At 39.8% G+C, this 15,005-nt stretch overlaps 1 protein-coding gene across 1 annotated transcript in view; it reads left to right on the top strand.

Moving 5' to 3' along the window:
* Positions 1 to 8,101, top strand: part of GLUD1 (glutamate dehydrogenase 1) — a 563,305-nt gene extending 555,204 nt beyond the window's left edge. Inside the window, exon 13 of the mRNA XM_044056503.1 lies at positions 6,704 to 8,101. Coding sequence (XP_043912438.1) covers positions 6,704 to 6,823 — 120 coding nt within the window. The 3' untranslated portion in view covers positions 6,824 to 8,101. The remainder of the gene's footprint in view (positions 1 to 6,703) is intronic.
* The last annotated feature ends 6,904 nt before the right edge of the window (positions 8,102 to 15,005 follow it).

The raw sequence follows: 15,005 nt of genomic DNA, 5'->3' as shown, positions 1-15,005 counted from the left end.
TAGTAAATGGAAAAGATTTGTGTATTGAGCACATCGAAATCGCACTGAACCTTTTTCAGGTCCTTTACATAACATCCTTGAATTTTTGGCCTTTTTAAAGAAGGAGTTGGTTCTTCAACCGTCAGAGTTCAGTTAGTAGCAATATCAAGCTTTCACATTGTATTTGAAGGTTCCTCAGTAGCCTCTCATAAGTTATGCAGAGCTTTCTTGAGAAGTACTCTGCTTTTAAGACCCTCCCTTTAAAGATCCTACTCCCCCATGGGACCTCAGTCTGGTACTGCAGGCACTTATACATTCCCCCTTTGGACCAGCAGCTAACTGTGACCTTAAATGTCTTACTTGGAAAATGTTTTTTGTAGTAACCATTGCATCTGCTAGATGAATTTCAGAAATTCGAGCATTGTCTTCAAAACCTCTATACTTTATTTTTCACAAGGATAGAGTGACATTACAAACCAATGCATCCTTTCTTTCCAAGGTGGTGTCCGAATCCAATATCAATCACTGGAGATGCGGGATGAACTGAATGCTGGGTTAAGGCGCCCAATGCCGATGCTCATCAGACCCCAGAAAAGGTGTTGGTTGATATAGACAGCAGGACAGTGGCCATGGAAGTCGGAATCCACTAAGGAGTGTATAACAACTCACCTGCCGAATCAACTAGCCCTGAAAATGAATGGAGCTGGAGATTTGGGCCTATACCCACCTGGTGCTGGGAGTCGAGGCCATGCCGCGATGAGTAGGAAGGCCACCGAAGTGGCATTGAAGCCCAGGGCGAGGGCCAGGGTGGAGCCACTGCAGGTGCAGATTTTGGTTGTAGTAGAAAATATTCAAAGGAGAGCTTTGAAAGCTGAAGTGGAGAAGAGTTCCATGTGAACAGCAGTTGAACATGGGTCAGTCAGTCCTGAGAGATAGACTAGCGCTGTTCCAAAGGGACGGGCAATGGCCTCCATCGTCCTCAGCTGATAGAAATGAAGTCTGGTTCAGATAGACGGGTGCCTTGTGGCATCCATTGCGGTGACACAGACAATCCCGGAGAAGCCGGCAGGGGCCCCTGGGAGAGTTCTCTTTTCTTTGTAAAGGGGAGGGCTGTCTGGAATGGGTTCACCCCCAACAGAGAGGACTATGCCCTGGAAAGTGTCTCTGTTCCAATGGCGGCAGGTGAGCTCTTACTGACCCATGAAAATCCAAGGGAGAAGGTGTTAAGTCTCGAGCTGGGCCGTACTTTATCTGCAGCATGTCTCCAAGGTGAACAGCCTCTGGCATGTTAGAACAATGTAGGTAAGTGAAGTTGGCAAGCCAGATCCATGACTTCGGAATAAGGATTGGCTGTAAGGGCTGGGTCAGTCGGGCTTTTGCACGAAGCGGAGTTGGTCATACACAGCAGCTGGAAGAGGCATCGCCCCCTTGACATATCCCCCCCAGTGGCGCCACTGACTGCAACTCTGGACATGTGCCTGGCCCTTCCTTTGGATCACCTTGGCTATGGCAGATGCCAGTCCCGACCAGAATCCGTCATCATCCAGCAGCTAGCAGCTGACTTAGAACTGTTGCAGACCAGGGAATCGGACTGTTTAAAACAAAGCATTACAAAAGCCTGAGATGGCCCAAGCAGCAACACATCATCATTAGGGTAAAACTAACCTGCCTCACAATGTACCTGTGACCTATGGGGCTATTCCCACCCCTTTGCAAAACAGTGCATCAGTGACTATTGTGGAACAAAGCTATTGATGGAGGTCCAGATTTGCACCACAGTATTCCATTACAACATACACAGTCCAGCATTTAATGTACTGGATAACTACAATGCCTTAGCCATTTCTTTACAAAACAGTGGTGCGTGACTGATGTGGGAAAAATCATGGGGAAGTGACATGTAAAAATTACTTCCCCCATATTAGTCACTCACTGTGGTGCAAATATGATCTGGTATTTGCTTGCTGTCCTGCTGGGGGACACTAGTGTCAGCTAAGGTATGTGTTTGTTCCACGTTGTCCTGTGTTTGCTGAAATATTTTTGCTGTGCCCCACTTTGGCAAGGGATTACTGATGTTTGTCATTAAGTATGCATATGTCTGTCTCATCTGGGTGGTTGTAATGGAGAATGGCAAACTAAGATGTTATGTAGTTTACAGTCATACCTCTACTATCCCTGAATTTCAGGGATGTCCCTTATTTTTGTCTCATAATTTTGGTCTGACCTGCTATAATCCATGATGCTTTATGAAAAAGATGATGGAGTATCGTCATGTAAACACTTTGATTACAGTTATAGACTTTTTACTTAAAATGCCCGTTAATTCAGTTTTATTGTGTCAACTTTCTAATTCAGTAATGTTAATTATGTGTCTGGATTTGTGTCCTTTGTCCTTGAAAATTATTGAATATGTCCCAGATTATGATGCTGAGAGTTTGAACTATGCTTCTAAGAAATCTGTAACTAAAGTAAGCAAAGTAAAGCACTAGTGAAGAAAGTAGGGAATCAAATTACAGGTTTGTGAGGACATTCTTAAGAAAAATTACAGAGCAGCATGTCGTTTAAAACTTTGTAAGAAATAACATATTGTATTATAACAGGATTAGTATGTATTACTATGTAAAAGTAACCATGTGAGCAGCCAGAATGCATTTCAGATTGTATTTACAGGGTACATTTTCAGAATGTTAGGTTGACCTACACTGTGGATTGATTCATGCATTTTGTAGCATTATTTTCATGTAAAAGTGCTTCTTAGAAGCCAAGCTTAATACCTCTCTGCTTGCAGATGTCAAAAATCTGCACAGCTTTTTAGCATGAAATTTGTATACATAATATCGTAACCCTTCCCTCTTGCAGTAGGAATTCAGGATACCAGCATTCAGCAGCACAGTGTTAAGTTTAAAACTACAGAAGGTTAAGTATGCAAAAGGTATTATGCCAGCTTCTGGTTATATACTATGTCATAGTCAATCATTTGTTGCATTTCAGAAATAGAAAATTGAAAGGGATAAGTAAACAAATACCTCAGGCACTGATGCGCATTTTTCTTTTAAATTGTAAAACTCTAGCCCAAAACAAAAGCTGTCCTCCTTTGACAGATGCCTCTATTCCTTTGTTTTTCACAAAAGTGTTTTCTGCTTGGTCACCCATATGGTAGCATAAAGGGAACCTTATCAGCTCTTTATAAGTAAGCAAAATCTGTGGTGATGCATCTCAGAAAATATTTGCACACTGCACATATCTGAAAGCACATGCATGTGGGTACACACATGCTGCACACATCACTAGCTTTGCTTTCAAACAGTACTGTATGCATAATTCACATAAAGCTATTCTTAACTGTCCCATATTAATATTTTAAGACACCAACATTAACAACATAAATCCATACAGCATCCATTTATTTTTAAACTGCTTATCTTAAGGTTTACAATAGTAGTAAGTGAAAATGGAAATGGAGAAAGTGGCCATATTTGTGCTGCACAGTTTGGCTTTTGACTGTTTATCTCATCACCTGGCAGATCGATTTAGTGCCAACTTCACCCACCTCTCATCCCCTAAATGGCCCATCTCAATACCAAAAGATTGCCAAATTCCAGTAATCACGGCCACACAGGTAGAAACTGCACTTTCCAAAGCTAAGAATACAGCATCCATCGGACCAGATGACATCCCAGGTTGTGTACTACATGAACTACAAAATTAACTGGCACCTCACCTAGGTGCCATGTTTAATCATAGCCTCACCTCAGGCTTCGTGCCCACTGAGTGGCGCACAGCTACAGTTATCCCACTCCACAAGGAGGGGATCCACCTTGGATCCCAGGAACTACTGTCCCATCAGTCTGACGAGCCTGATCTGAAAGGGTATGGAACGCATTATCATGGAACTTATAAACAAAGACATTGGCAACCTTCAAACACTGGACCCCACCCTGTTTGGGTTTGTGAAGGGCTGATCTTGTCTCCTGAACCTGATTGACTTCCTCGAATCAGTCTCCAGAGCTGTGGACGAGGGTAAGGTGGTCCACACAGCCTATCTGGACCTCGCCAAGGCCTTCAACACCATCCCCCACTGTGGAATTATAGATAAACTTACTAAGCTGGGCATAAATCCTTACGTCACTCGATGGGTTGCCAACTGGCTTACTGACAGAACCCAGACTGTAAAAGTAGCCGACTCCAAATCCAGCTCCAGACAAGTGGAGTACCTCAGGGTTCAGTCCTGGGACCACTGTTGTTTGGCATCTACTTCTCTGAAGTACAGACCAACACTAAGGGACTCTGGCTAACAAAGTTTGCAGATGACTGCAAACTGGGAGCCATTATTGAATCCCCAAATGATGTGGATATTCTACAAACGGGCTGTACAGAAACAGATGCCTGGTGCCAGAGCCATGGGCTCAAGCTTAATGCCAAGAAATGTATAGTTATCCCCTTTGGAAAAAAACATGTACCCATGAATTACGACATAGGTGGCAGTACACTAGAAAAAAGAAACAGCACCAAAACTAAGAAGCAAAGGGAAGACCACCAGCTCAGCTTTCAACAACAGTACAACACCAAATGTTCCTTCTTATGGGAGCAGCAATCGCAGTAAACAGTAGGTTTACTGTTTTGTGAATAAAGAAGTCTTGTTCCAGTCCTAAACGTCTACGTGCTGGTTTATCTGTTTTTGCTGACAAAAGGCTTGTGAAGGAGTATACTCAGCGATTGCTGCTCCCATAAGAAGGAACATTTGGTGTTGTACTGTTGTTGAAAGCTGAGCCGGTGGTCTTCCCGTGGCAGTACACTAAACATCGAAAGTGTGATGAGAGACTTAGGGACACAGGTGGACAGTGGTCTCACTTTCGATAACCACATTGCCACAAAAGTCAGGAAATCCTTCTGTGGCACACCTCATCACTAAGGGCTTTTCATCCGGAAAAAAGGAGATAATTGTCCCACTGTACACATCCCTCATTAGACTCATTATAGAGTATAATGCCCTGTTTGGTATGTACCTCACAAGACATCTGCAACAGCTGGAAAGGCCACAGAAATCCCTCACTAAAAGAATCACAGGCCTAAGGAAGATGCCATATGCTGACCGTCTAATAAAAAAAAAAAAAAAACTCCAGCTATACTCTGTGGCATATCGTCTAATCAGAGGCAATCTCTGCTTAACATACAAGACCATGTCAAACCCTGAGCTGTTGGACATGCTCCACTTATAGAAATCCCAATCCCTCAGAGCCCACACGCTCCAGGGATCTAAACCTTGTCATCACAATGAACAAAACATGCTGGAGGGATAGGTTCCTGACCCAGAACAATCCCCATACTCCGGTGTAGACTGCCCATACATGTCAAGCAGAGCGCCTCCTTGGCCCTCTTCAAAAGGAACCTTGATGATTGGATGGGAGATAGGAAATTCACCCCGGGGATCATGTCAGTCGCCCTGCTAGACAGGAGTCTAGAGAAGTAAATTTTGTGTTAATAAATATCCAGGGAATTGTTATGGCTAGGCTTGTATAGGCCCTAGGGCCAATAGCCTAGTACCAACCTATGAACCTCCTACTAGGAGAGCTCAAGTCTCTGGAGTCGGGTCCATGTCTTAAAATAGTTTTTAAAGCTACTTAGGCTACCAGTTTGGTAGGATGTACATAAACAAGATTTTCTCCGCTTTCATTGTCACAAAGAATTTCTTCAGGGATCAACTGTTGGCCCAGTCCTTTATACCTTATTTGTGAGCAGTGGGTTTGCATCCACACATTAGAAGAGCATTACCTGCAATATGGATGCATGGTGATCACAACTATTGAATCTTCACCCACATATGCTCAAAGCAAAGCTGGATAAGTACCACTCCACCTTCTCATCTTGTTCACATGCATGCAGTTAGCAATGAATGCAAGCACAGCTTGTAACATTTTTGTCTGTCATTTCAGAGAATTAAGGCTCTGAGTAAATAGTAAGCTGCTTCCCATAGTCCATGGTACAGGATTTGATTACTTCCTACCCCATTTGTGTACTGTGGGAGTGTCATTCTGGCCAAGTCATTTAAACAGTGCTCCTGGGTTGCACCTGAAAATGAATACTTGTCTCTGGTTATCTTACCTGGTTAGCAAAAGAACATCACCCTACAGTGGACACTACCATTTAAAAAGAGAGAAGAGTTTTTATTAGAAATGCAGTGTTTTGGTGCTCTGCCAGCAGTTGTTACAGTTTAAAATGAAAGTTTTTTTACTTTCTCCTCAATCCTGGGGAACCAGAGGACTTTTTGTTTTTTGCCCCTCCTCTTGGAGTGGGGCATCAGATCAGGATATGGCACTGGGTGCCAGAGTGTCTAGCTACACCTCTAATGTGTGAAATGGCACATGCTGCCTAAGGCCAGTAACACAAGACAAAAGCTTACCTGATTGTTTGGCATGCAGTGTGTGTCCAGCATCGACATCCATGAAAAAAATGCCAGTTGTGATATTGCTGCTGGATTCTCCTTATTTAATATTTGTTATAGTAAGTATCCTACACAGCTTTGTTTTCTGCCCAGAGTGGCATATCTTTTGGGATACGATGATTTTTCCTTGGCCAGGACTGTTTATTCTTTTAGCTTAATTTTAACTCTGACTTTAGTATCTTTACAGTAGAATAACTTTTATTACCAGCCTAATGCTCCTTCACAGTGTGCATTAAATTGTATTTAGTAAGTTAACATTATTTTTGTTTTCTTTTTATTCAGCAAATAATGCGAACTGCCATGAAATACAACCTTGGTTTGGATTTGAGAACAGCTGCCTATGTCAATGCTATTGAAAAAGTCTTCAAGGTCTACAATGAAGCTGGTCTGACATTTACGTAAAACAGCCCCTGTCCACATCTTGCATATTTCTTAACTGCCAGCCCAGAAGCACCTATAACATATAACCGGTTTACATTTAACAGTAGAACATATTTTCCTCTTATTCATATTAATAAAAATGAAATGCCGTCCTAAGTAGTTAAGGAGAGCTAGTCCTAAAATGAAAACATAAGCATTAGTATAGCACGCATTAAAACGTCTAGACAGAAAAGTTGTATGTCTTACTCTACTGGTGCCATTTCTTTGCATTTACAGTGATTTGATTGGATTGAAGTTACCAAGTCTGTCTACACTGTACCCAAATATAAGTCAGTCTTACCTCCTACCCTTTGTTACACCACCAAAATGTTATGTTATTGAGAGCAGGGAGACAACTGTCATTTTATTATTCATTGCACTTTATTACCGATGCTGTTTAGCTGCTGATTTTTGTAAGTGTAAAGCAATCCCTGTCTTAACAAGAAGCATCAACTCAGTTCTGTCAACTTTTACCTAAATCCTGTTCTCTGTATGTCTGTGGTGCTGTTTTACAGCTATGTTTAATTTTCAGGCATACATTTTCCTCAGTCAGTATCAATATTAATATCTCCCTGGATAAATTGCTTTGTAGTATGTTCTTACCCAATGTCACGTGAAGTGTATGTTATTTGTGTAGAACTTCTCTGTAAGCTGGTATCATTGTTTTTGTTTTGTTCCAACAAAACAAATCATGATTTTTCTCATGTCAGTTTCTTTGTATGATACTATCTGAAATGAGTAGGGGAAGACTGTGCATGACCAGCTTTATTGTTGGATTTAAGAAAGTGTATTTTGTGGGGGAAGCGAGTGAACTAATTTTGTGATACATGGATAGAATATGAATATATTAAGTTTCCAAAATGTTCTAATATAACTGGATCTTTGTCTTTATTTGTAGTCAAGTTATATGAATAATTTTGCTCAGAAAAACCCAATCCATTGTTTTCTTTCTTTTGTAATCTAATTGCTACCCAAGAAAACACAGTGGAACAGATGGGTCATCATCTTTTGCATCCCTGTACTTAGACACTGACAAAATTAGTATAATTACATGCAACAAAAGATGTTTGAAAAGTTAGACCACTCTGTTTAAGCATGTTATATTTTTTCAAAATGTCCAGTATAAGACCCTATGAAGTGCCAGATGTAACTTGCATCATAAAAATGAAATTTTTTTAAAGAAAAAAATATGTTCTTTTTCTATATCATTTGTAATTGCATGATGGCAAGAGACTGGATATAAAATTTTGGATATTTTTAGTCTGTTGTATTGTATTTTTTGTTGTTTTTAATATTTATTTTAGTATATTTGTTTCTGCTGTTAAGGATAAGCTAGCGGAAAAACAGGCAACCTGTTGTTATTAACACTGGGCATTAAGTCTGCTTCTTTTTCCTGAATCTACAGTTAAAACTTGTATAGTTGCTAGACAGTAACATGTATAGTAAAGTGCATAGTCCTCAGACTGTGCTACAGAAGTCTGTGAGAGTAGTGTATTCCTGAAAAAGAAGACATTAACTGTAATGGTTTTAAGGAAGGTGGGAGCTTCCATCACTGAGGTCTGCAGTAGTTTAAGCTGGGTAAGTGAACTGGATCTTGGGTCCATTTCAGATGCCACCTAAGCCTGAAGGAGCAGACTAAATATGCTATTAGTTTAGTGTGGCCAGTCAGCCAGCACATTTTTGGGGTATAAGAGGAAATGGGATTGCTTGGATGTAGCTAACAAATAGTTGGGCAAACATACAGTCTTCGCACTTAGTGATCAAATTTAAGATTGAAACTTGATCCCTGGAACTGTGAGGCAATACCTTAAGTCACAATGCTACTTAAAGTAGTTTAAGGCAGATCAGATTAAAAAAGAAAAAATGGATGAGGACTGGCATAACTGCTCATCAGACACCTTGTTTCAAAGGCGCAGTTGTGTTTTGATTGAATATCACACTCTTGTTAATAACTTAGCAATCTGCCTTGCTGACCTTGCATGATATCTTTTGAGCATGTGGTAAGAAAACTGATGTTCGACTTTATAGTTTTCTGGAAGACTGTTGCAGATGTCAAATAAAGTGCAACAAAGAGGACAGCCGTTCCAAGCAGAAAGTATTAGCAGGATCGGTATATGCCAGCTTGAGTGATAGTGCAGTGGAATTATAAATGATCAGTTTAATATCTGTCAGTACCTTGCTCATTGACCGATCAATTAATATCAGTCAGTGGGCACACCACTGAGTGCTGATGTGGCATTGAAAAAAGCCATAGGTTTGTATCAAGTGAGCAAACTGTTGATTGTGCAAGCTTAAGTATTGTGGAGGTTGAATTGTGTAAATTGTCTATGCGTGAAAGTAAAATGAAAACAAATAGGAGAAATAATAAAAATGACTATGAAATGGATGCCAGCTGGTGGTTCAAGACATCCAAGGTGGCATCTGTTGGCAGACAAGCAGACAGAAACCACATTAACCACTGTGGCCTTCGACACAGAGAAGCATCTCATAGAGCTAAAAATCAGATATATTGACTCAGTGGAGTCAAGTCATTTTGTTGGGATATGTGAAAATGTTAGAGTACTGCACCAGAATATTAATGCTGTTGAAGCTAGAAAATAGTCAAAACTTGAACCAATTGAATGACAAATTGAAGTACATTTGGTATATGTAACACGTGCTAAAACAGTTTTTACACATTCAGAAATTACCAGAGTTACTACATATGTATTATAAAAACTGTGAATGAGACCAAAATGAAATGTTGGTCTGAAACATTTATGTTGAAACTGAACAACTGGTGCAGAATGCAATACAGTGGCAAAAGCTACTTATAAGTATTGCATTTAAACTGCAAGTTTATACATTTACATGCATATTAATGTCTTAATCTGACCAGAAGCTTCATAAGTAACATCGTGGGGTGAGAAAGTACAGAGAGAAAATATGTGAAATCATGTATGGACCCATTATGTCAGAATATACTGAGCAGATGAGTCATGACTGTGGGCTGTGTGGTAAGTTTTACAGACCAGAATTAAAAAGAACAAGTTCTGTATTAAATGTCTTCACTGCCATTGTTGAAGTTAGGTGTTTTTCATAGTCTGTCTTTTGGCATGTAAACTAGAATTCCAAGTATCCTGCATTTGTTCAGTGAAACAAAACTACAGTGTAACCTGGGATGTGTTGACATCCATATTTTACGGGAATGAAGTGCCCAAGCATAGTGGTGTTTGATAATGGCTTGCAATTTTACAGCTAGGAATGTCAGTCTTTTTCTAAACTGTAGAAATTAGAGTCTGTTGTACCTTCAGCCAGATGATCGAGCAGAGAGAATGATTCAAAAGAGCATCTTGAGAAAATGTAATTATTCAAATCAAATTGACCATTACTCATCCTTGTTTTTGTACAGTACAACTTTCACCACCATAATTTGTAATGAGCAGAATTTTAAAGTTTAAACAATTTACCTCATTACCACTGTTAGTTCTAAGGAACTGACAACCGATGTTAGAATTGCTGCAGAGTAGATAACTGAAGCATGACGATGATCAATGTCAAGAAATGCATGTGTTTTAATGGAAGTAGAGAAAATTATAATGATCTTCGATTAGCATTCAAGTAAAAAAATACTACTACAAGATACTTTTGTAGCTCATGCCAGTCAACTAAGATTCTTTTTTTTTTGCATAGTAAAGGCATGCAGTTGCACAAAAGGAATTGTAGATAACTGCAGTAACTGCCTGAGGTGGTGACCAATTCAAATCCAGAGTAGTTACAAGCCAAATGTAATGAGCATCTGTCAAAATCTATAATGGAGTCTTCTTCAGATACTCTAATTCTCTTCCTTAAGCAAGTTCTTACATTTCAAGTCCTTTTTCAGAGCTGTTTCAACCTGAAACTAATAACTCTGCTAATTTGAGAGTCTATATTCCAAATATTGACAGTCACAAACCAAACAATTGTGGTAATTATTATACTAACATCTTATCAAACAACCTCTCAGATATTCTAAATGTGGATAGATAGTTCAGTGTATGAAATCATGTTCTCTCTATTTGGTATGAGCCTTGCAAATTAAATTTTAATTAGCTTTGTAAATATTTAGATATTCTAAATGTGGATAGATAGTTCAATGTATGAAATCATGTTCTCTCTATTTGGTATGAGCTTTGCAAATTTAATTTTAATTAGCTTTGTAAATATTTTTATAAATGTATTTAATGATAGCAGGGAATTGAAGCTTCAGTAAATTTAAGATGGCGCACACAGATTGCGAGGTATTTAGTAACTTGTCAAGTCTGTAGTGAACAGCTGATGGGATTTCATCATTGTTTGATATAAGCTGTATTTGAATTTTTAACCTGATCTTTTACAGATATGGCACATAACGCTCCATTTTTTTTTTTTTAAGAAACTGACCTTAAAATATCAAATTCTCATGAGATTGTTGTGCTGCTGTCATCCACAGTTTTATTTCAGATTGGTGCAATTTTTTAATTGCATATATGGTATTGGCAGAACCTGTTTGAAAGTAGTATGATGTGTAATAAGGTATATACTTCATAAGGTGTTTTTTTTCATTAAATAAACTTACAGGTGTTACAGATATGACACTTTAGCATATAGCATTGTGTTGTTACTTTGCCACCAAGTGGACATGACCTTGGTTCTGGATATGAAAGTCTTGACTCATTTGCAGACCTTTCTGGTAATAGATTCATTACAGTTGCATTTATGCTGTACTCCTACCCATTGTAGCTGGTAGTTCCAAAAGATTTTCTTTGCTATCTCAACACATTACTTGATCTTAATCAAGTAGTCAGCCTAATTCAGGACATGCCAGACTTCTGCTATTTCATCACCTTCCAGGAGTAAATTAGTACTGCTTGGGATTTTTAAGGTAAGTACTTTAACTGTAGATCTTCAGAGAGATGAAATTGTAACAATAAAGCTTCCCTGCCCCTGCCAATACAGAAATAGTTAAGTTGCATTTGTTTAATATTGTAATCCTTTTCTTAAATTAATGTATTTCTTTGAGGAGAGGTCAAGATCGTCATTTCTGATCTATGTCCACTTCACTGCAATTTGCTGCTATTTTGTGATGCAGCTTTACTGTATTTTTAGGTTAGTATATACTAATGTACATGTGTAGAAGCACGGGTACACACACACACACACACACACACACACACACACACACACACACACACCTACACACCTGTTAGTTTGTATGATCTGAAAAAAGTGACGTTCACTGATGTACAAGAGAGCCTTATGCCACAAACATCCTAGATTGGCATAAGACCTGTGTTGGTTCCTCATAGGGGAGAAATTATTTTTGTTATCTTGACTTCTCAAAGATCTGCTGTTATGTAAGTACCTTACAAAATGCAGAATTAAGCTGGTATAATCCAGACACTGGAAAGCCTGTAGGTGGTTGTCATTTACCAACATCCAGTCTCTTGCCAGCTCAAGCCTCTACTGTCATCCCCAAGTGTGCTGCTCCTTCCTGACTAACCTGATCTCGCTTCAGCAATTTTGCATCAGCGACATTTCAGAGTCAGCTCAAACTTCAGGAAACTGTTTTACTACTGAGGGCAGGTGAGTGCATTTTTTTAAATATTATAATTCACCAACTAGATTTCTATCAGGAGGCCCCTCTGCTGCTACTCCTCTCTCTGTTATATATACCCTGTGTTCACCCCTTCATATTCTTTCTCCTCCACAATTAGAAAAAAACTCTTGCTAGTTTCTTCTAGTTATTCTTTGTGTATTACATATTCTAATATAGATTCCAAACAGTAGATTTTCTGTGCGGTTTGACTGTTTTTTTAACTAGACAGTCTGATTGTTAGTCATATAGTTTTTCCTTGTGTAAAGTTTGTGTCCTTTTTCAGTTTAAGGTGCCTTGGTGTTACTGGAGGTTGCAATGGAAAGCAAAGCCTCTGGTTTGAAAGTGTTCAAAATGTGGGCATAAGATTCCCAATCCCCCTTTCAGTGACCCACACAAACTGTGTCATAACTCTTGGACTTGGGCATCTTAATGACAACTGCTCTGTCTGCAGGAATTTTAGTTCCAGAGCCTTAATTTATATAAGGATGAAACTGATGCATAAAGAATTGTTCAAAACAGATTTACTAAGGAAAGGAAAAATATGACAAAGGATTGGAGAAGTACAATGCCCAAAACGTGAGAAAGAGGAGACTGATCCATCTACTGTCAAGAAACTTTCTCAAGCCAAATCGCCCAGGATTTCAGATGTTTATTCTCACTGCTGTAGTAGCCTTTTGCTATTTGGATTGCATCCTGTCCAGGATGCAACCGGCCATTCTTCAAACAGCTCTGGCTCATTTCCAGATGTACACTGATTGGCTAACCCCTTGGAGTGAAATCGGCAAGTCAGAGTGTAGACCACTTCAGTACTTTCTTGCTGCCTCAAGAAAATCTGTGAGACTTTACAGGAGCATCAATTGTCTACAGGCTATATTTCTGTCAAATGAGTCCCCTAAGAAGAACCCTTCCACAAAGAAGATATTGCCTTTTTATTTATTTTTTTTTTATTTTCTGAAGAATTTAAAACCTCAGCTTGGCCAGCTAGAACTTGGTTATATTCAACTGGACGTACAAGAGAATTTAAGTACCTTTATCTGCACTTTTTTTTTAAAAAAATACAGTATTTAATTTGATTTAAACTGTGTATGAAGGAGTGTTGAAGGAATTTTTAACTGAAGTTATTCTGCTCTTCAGTAACTTGAACTGAAGCTAGTGTTGGCTGAATTTTGTTATTTGCTAGTAATTACAGGTGTGGGGGTAGCCACATTCTTTGATTTCCTGTCCTTGCATATTTAAACTGGTGCATGTGAAATAATTCCTGCTTTAAAACCTCAGCTTGACCAGCTAGAACTTGGTTATATTCAACTGGACGTATAAGAGAATTTAAGTACCTTTATCTGCACTTTTTTAAAAAAAATACAGTATTTAATTTGATTTAAACTGTGTATGAAGGAGTGTTGAAGGAATTTTTAACTGAAGATGTTATGTGATCCTATCTCGCCTACATTCTGACTGATGGGTTCAGAGCCGATCCTCGGCTCCGACTTGGCACGCTTATGCCAAAGAGCGAAGTCTCTTATTGGCTGAGCTTACTATATCCCAGGATGCACCACTACCAGTCCCCCAGATCTCGTTTGCCGCTATCAAGCAAATACGTGGTCTCGAGCTGGCTGAGCTAAGTAGTGTTTTTCACTTACTTTCCTGTCAGGGAATTCCTAGATTTTCAACAAAAAAGCTGTTTTAACGGCTATTTAGTCTTTTTGTGTATGACTGATATTTTTTGTGAAGTATTTGTGTGGTGATTGCGCCTTTTTTTTTCTGACTAGATGTTTCCTTTCAGTTGAAGGGCCTTCCCCTGTCAGTTACTTTGCCTTCAAGTTCCGTTTGTATTTAAGGGTTCTTGGATCCTGCCTAGCTTCTTCTTTGTGACAGTTCTTGGTTATTTAAAAAAAAAAAAAAAAAAGAGAGAGAAGTTTTTCTCTGTGGTAATTAGTGTGTTTTGTTTTCGGCTGTTACACTTGATTGGTTGCCATAATGTCACAGGCTCCTAGGCCTTCTGGTTTTAAGAAGTGCACTAAGTGCAGCTTCAAAATGTCTATTACAGATGACCACTCTCTCTGTGTGTACTGTTTGGGCGCCAAACATTTGCAGGAGTCCTGTAGTGTGTGTCACGCGTTTTCCTCGAGGGTCCTCCAAGAGAGGAAAAATAAACTTATCTTAAAAGGCCTTATTAAACCCTCATTTGAAGAGGCATTAGCTTCCTCTCCTTCTCCTGCTAAAAAGAAAAGGGCGTCGGCTCCGACCAGTCCGTCGGAACCGACCGCCAAAAGACATAGGCAGGCTTCTCCTTCGGCTCCACGGACTTGAGCCGAGGCGGAACGGTCTGCCTCGATGCCTCCAGCCTCGACTCCTCTGGGTTGGAGCCGACGGCTGGGGCATCGAGGCGGTCACCTTCATCGGCTCCACTGATCTCGGAGCCGATGAAGGTTGTCCGCTCAGACACTTCCTCCTCGGCGCCGAAGCCCTCTTCGGCACCAATGGAAATTGGTTTGGACACTCCTTCGGCGCCGATAATTGTCGAGTCGATTCGGAGCCGGTCCCCTAGTCCCTTGGAGCCGTTGGAGAGGC

This window comes from Protopterus annectens, chromosome 14.part0 (assembly GCF_019279795.1).
Source record: "Protopterus annectens isolate FY-2018-M chromosome 14.part0, PAN1.0, whole genome shotgun sequence".
Taxonomy (NCBI): Eukaryota; Metazoa; Chordata; order Ceratodontiformes; family Protopteridae; genus Protopterus; species Protopterus annectens.
Note: the sequence above shows the minus strand (reverse complement) of the source record. Positions and strands in the feature narration are given on the sequence as shown.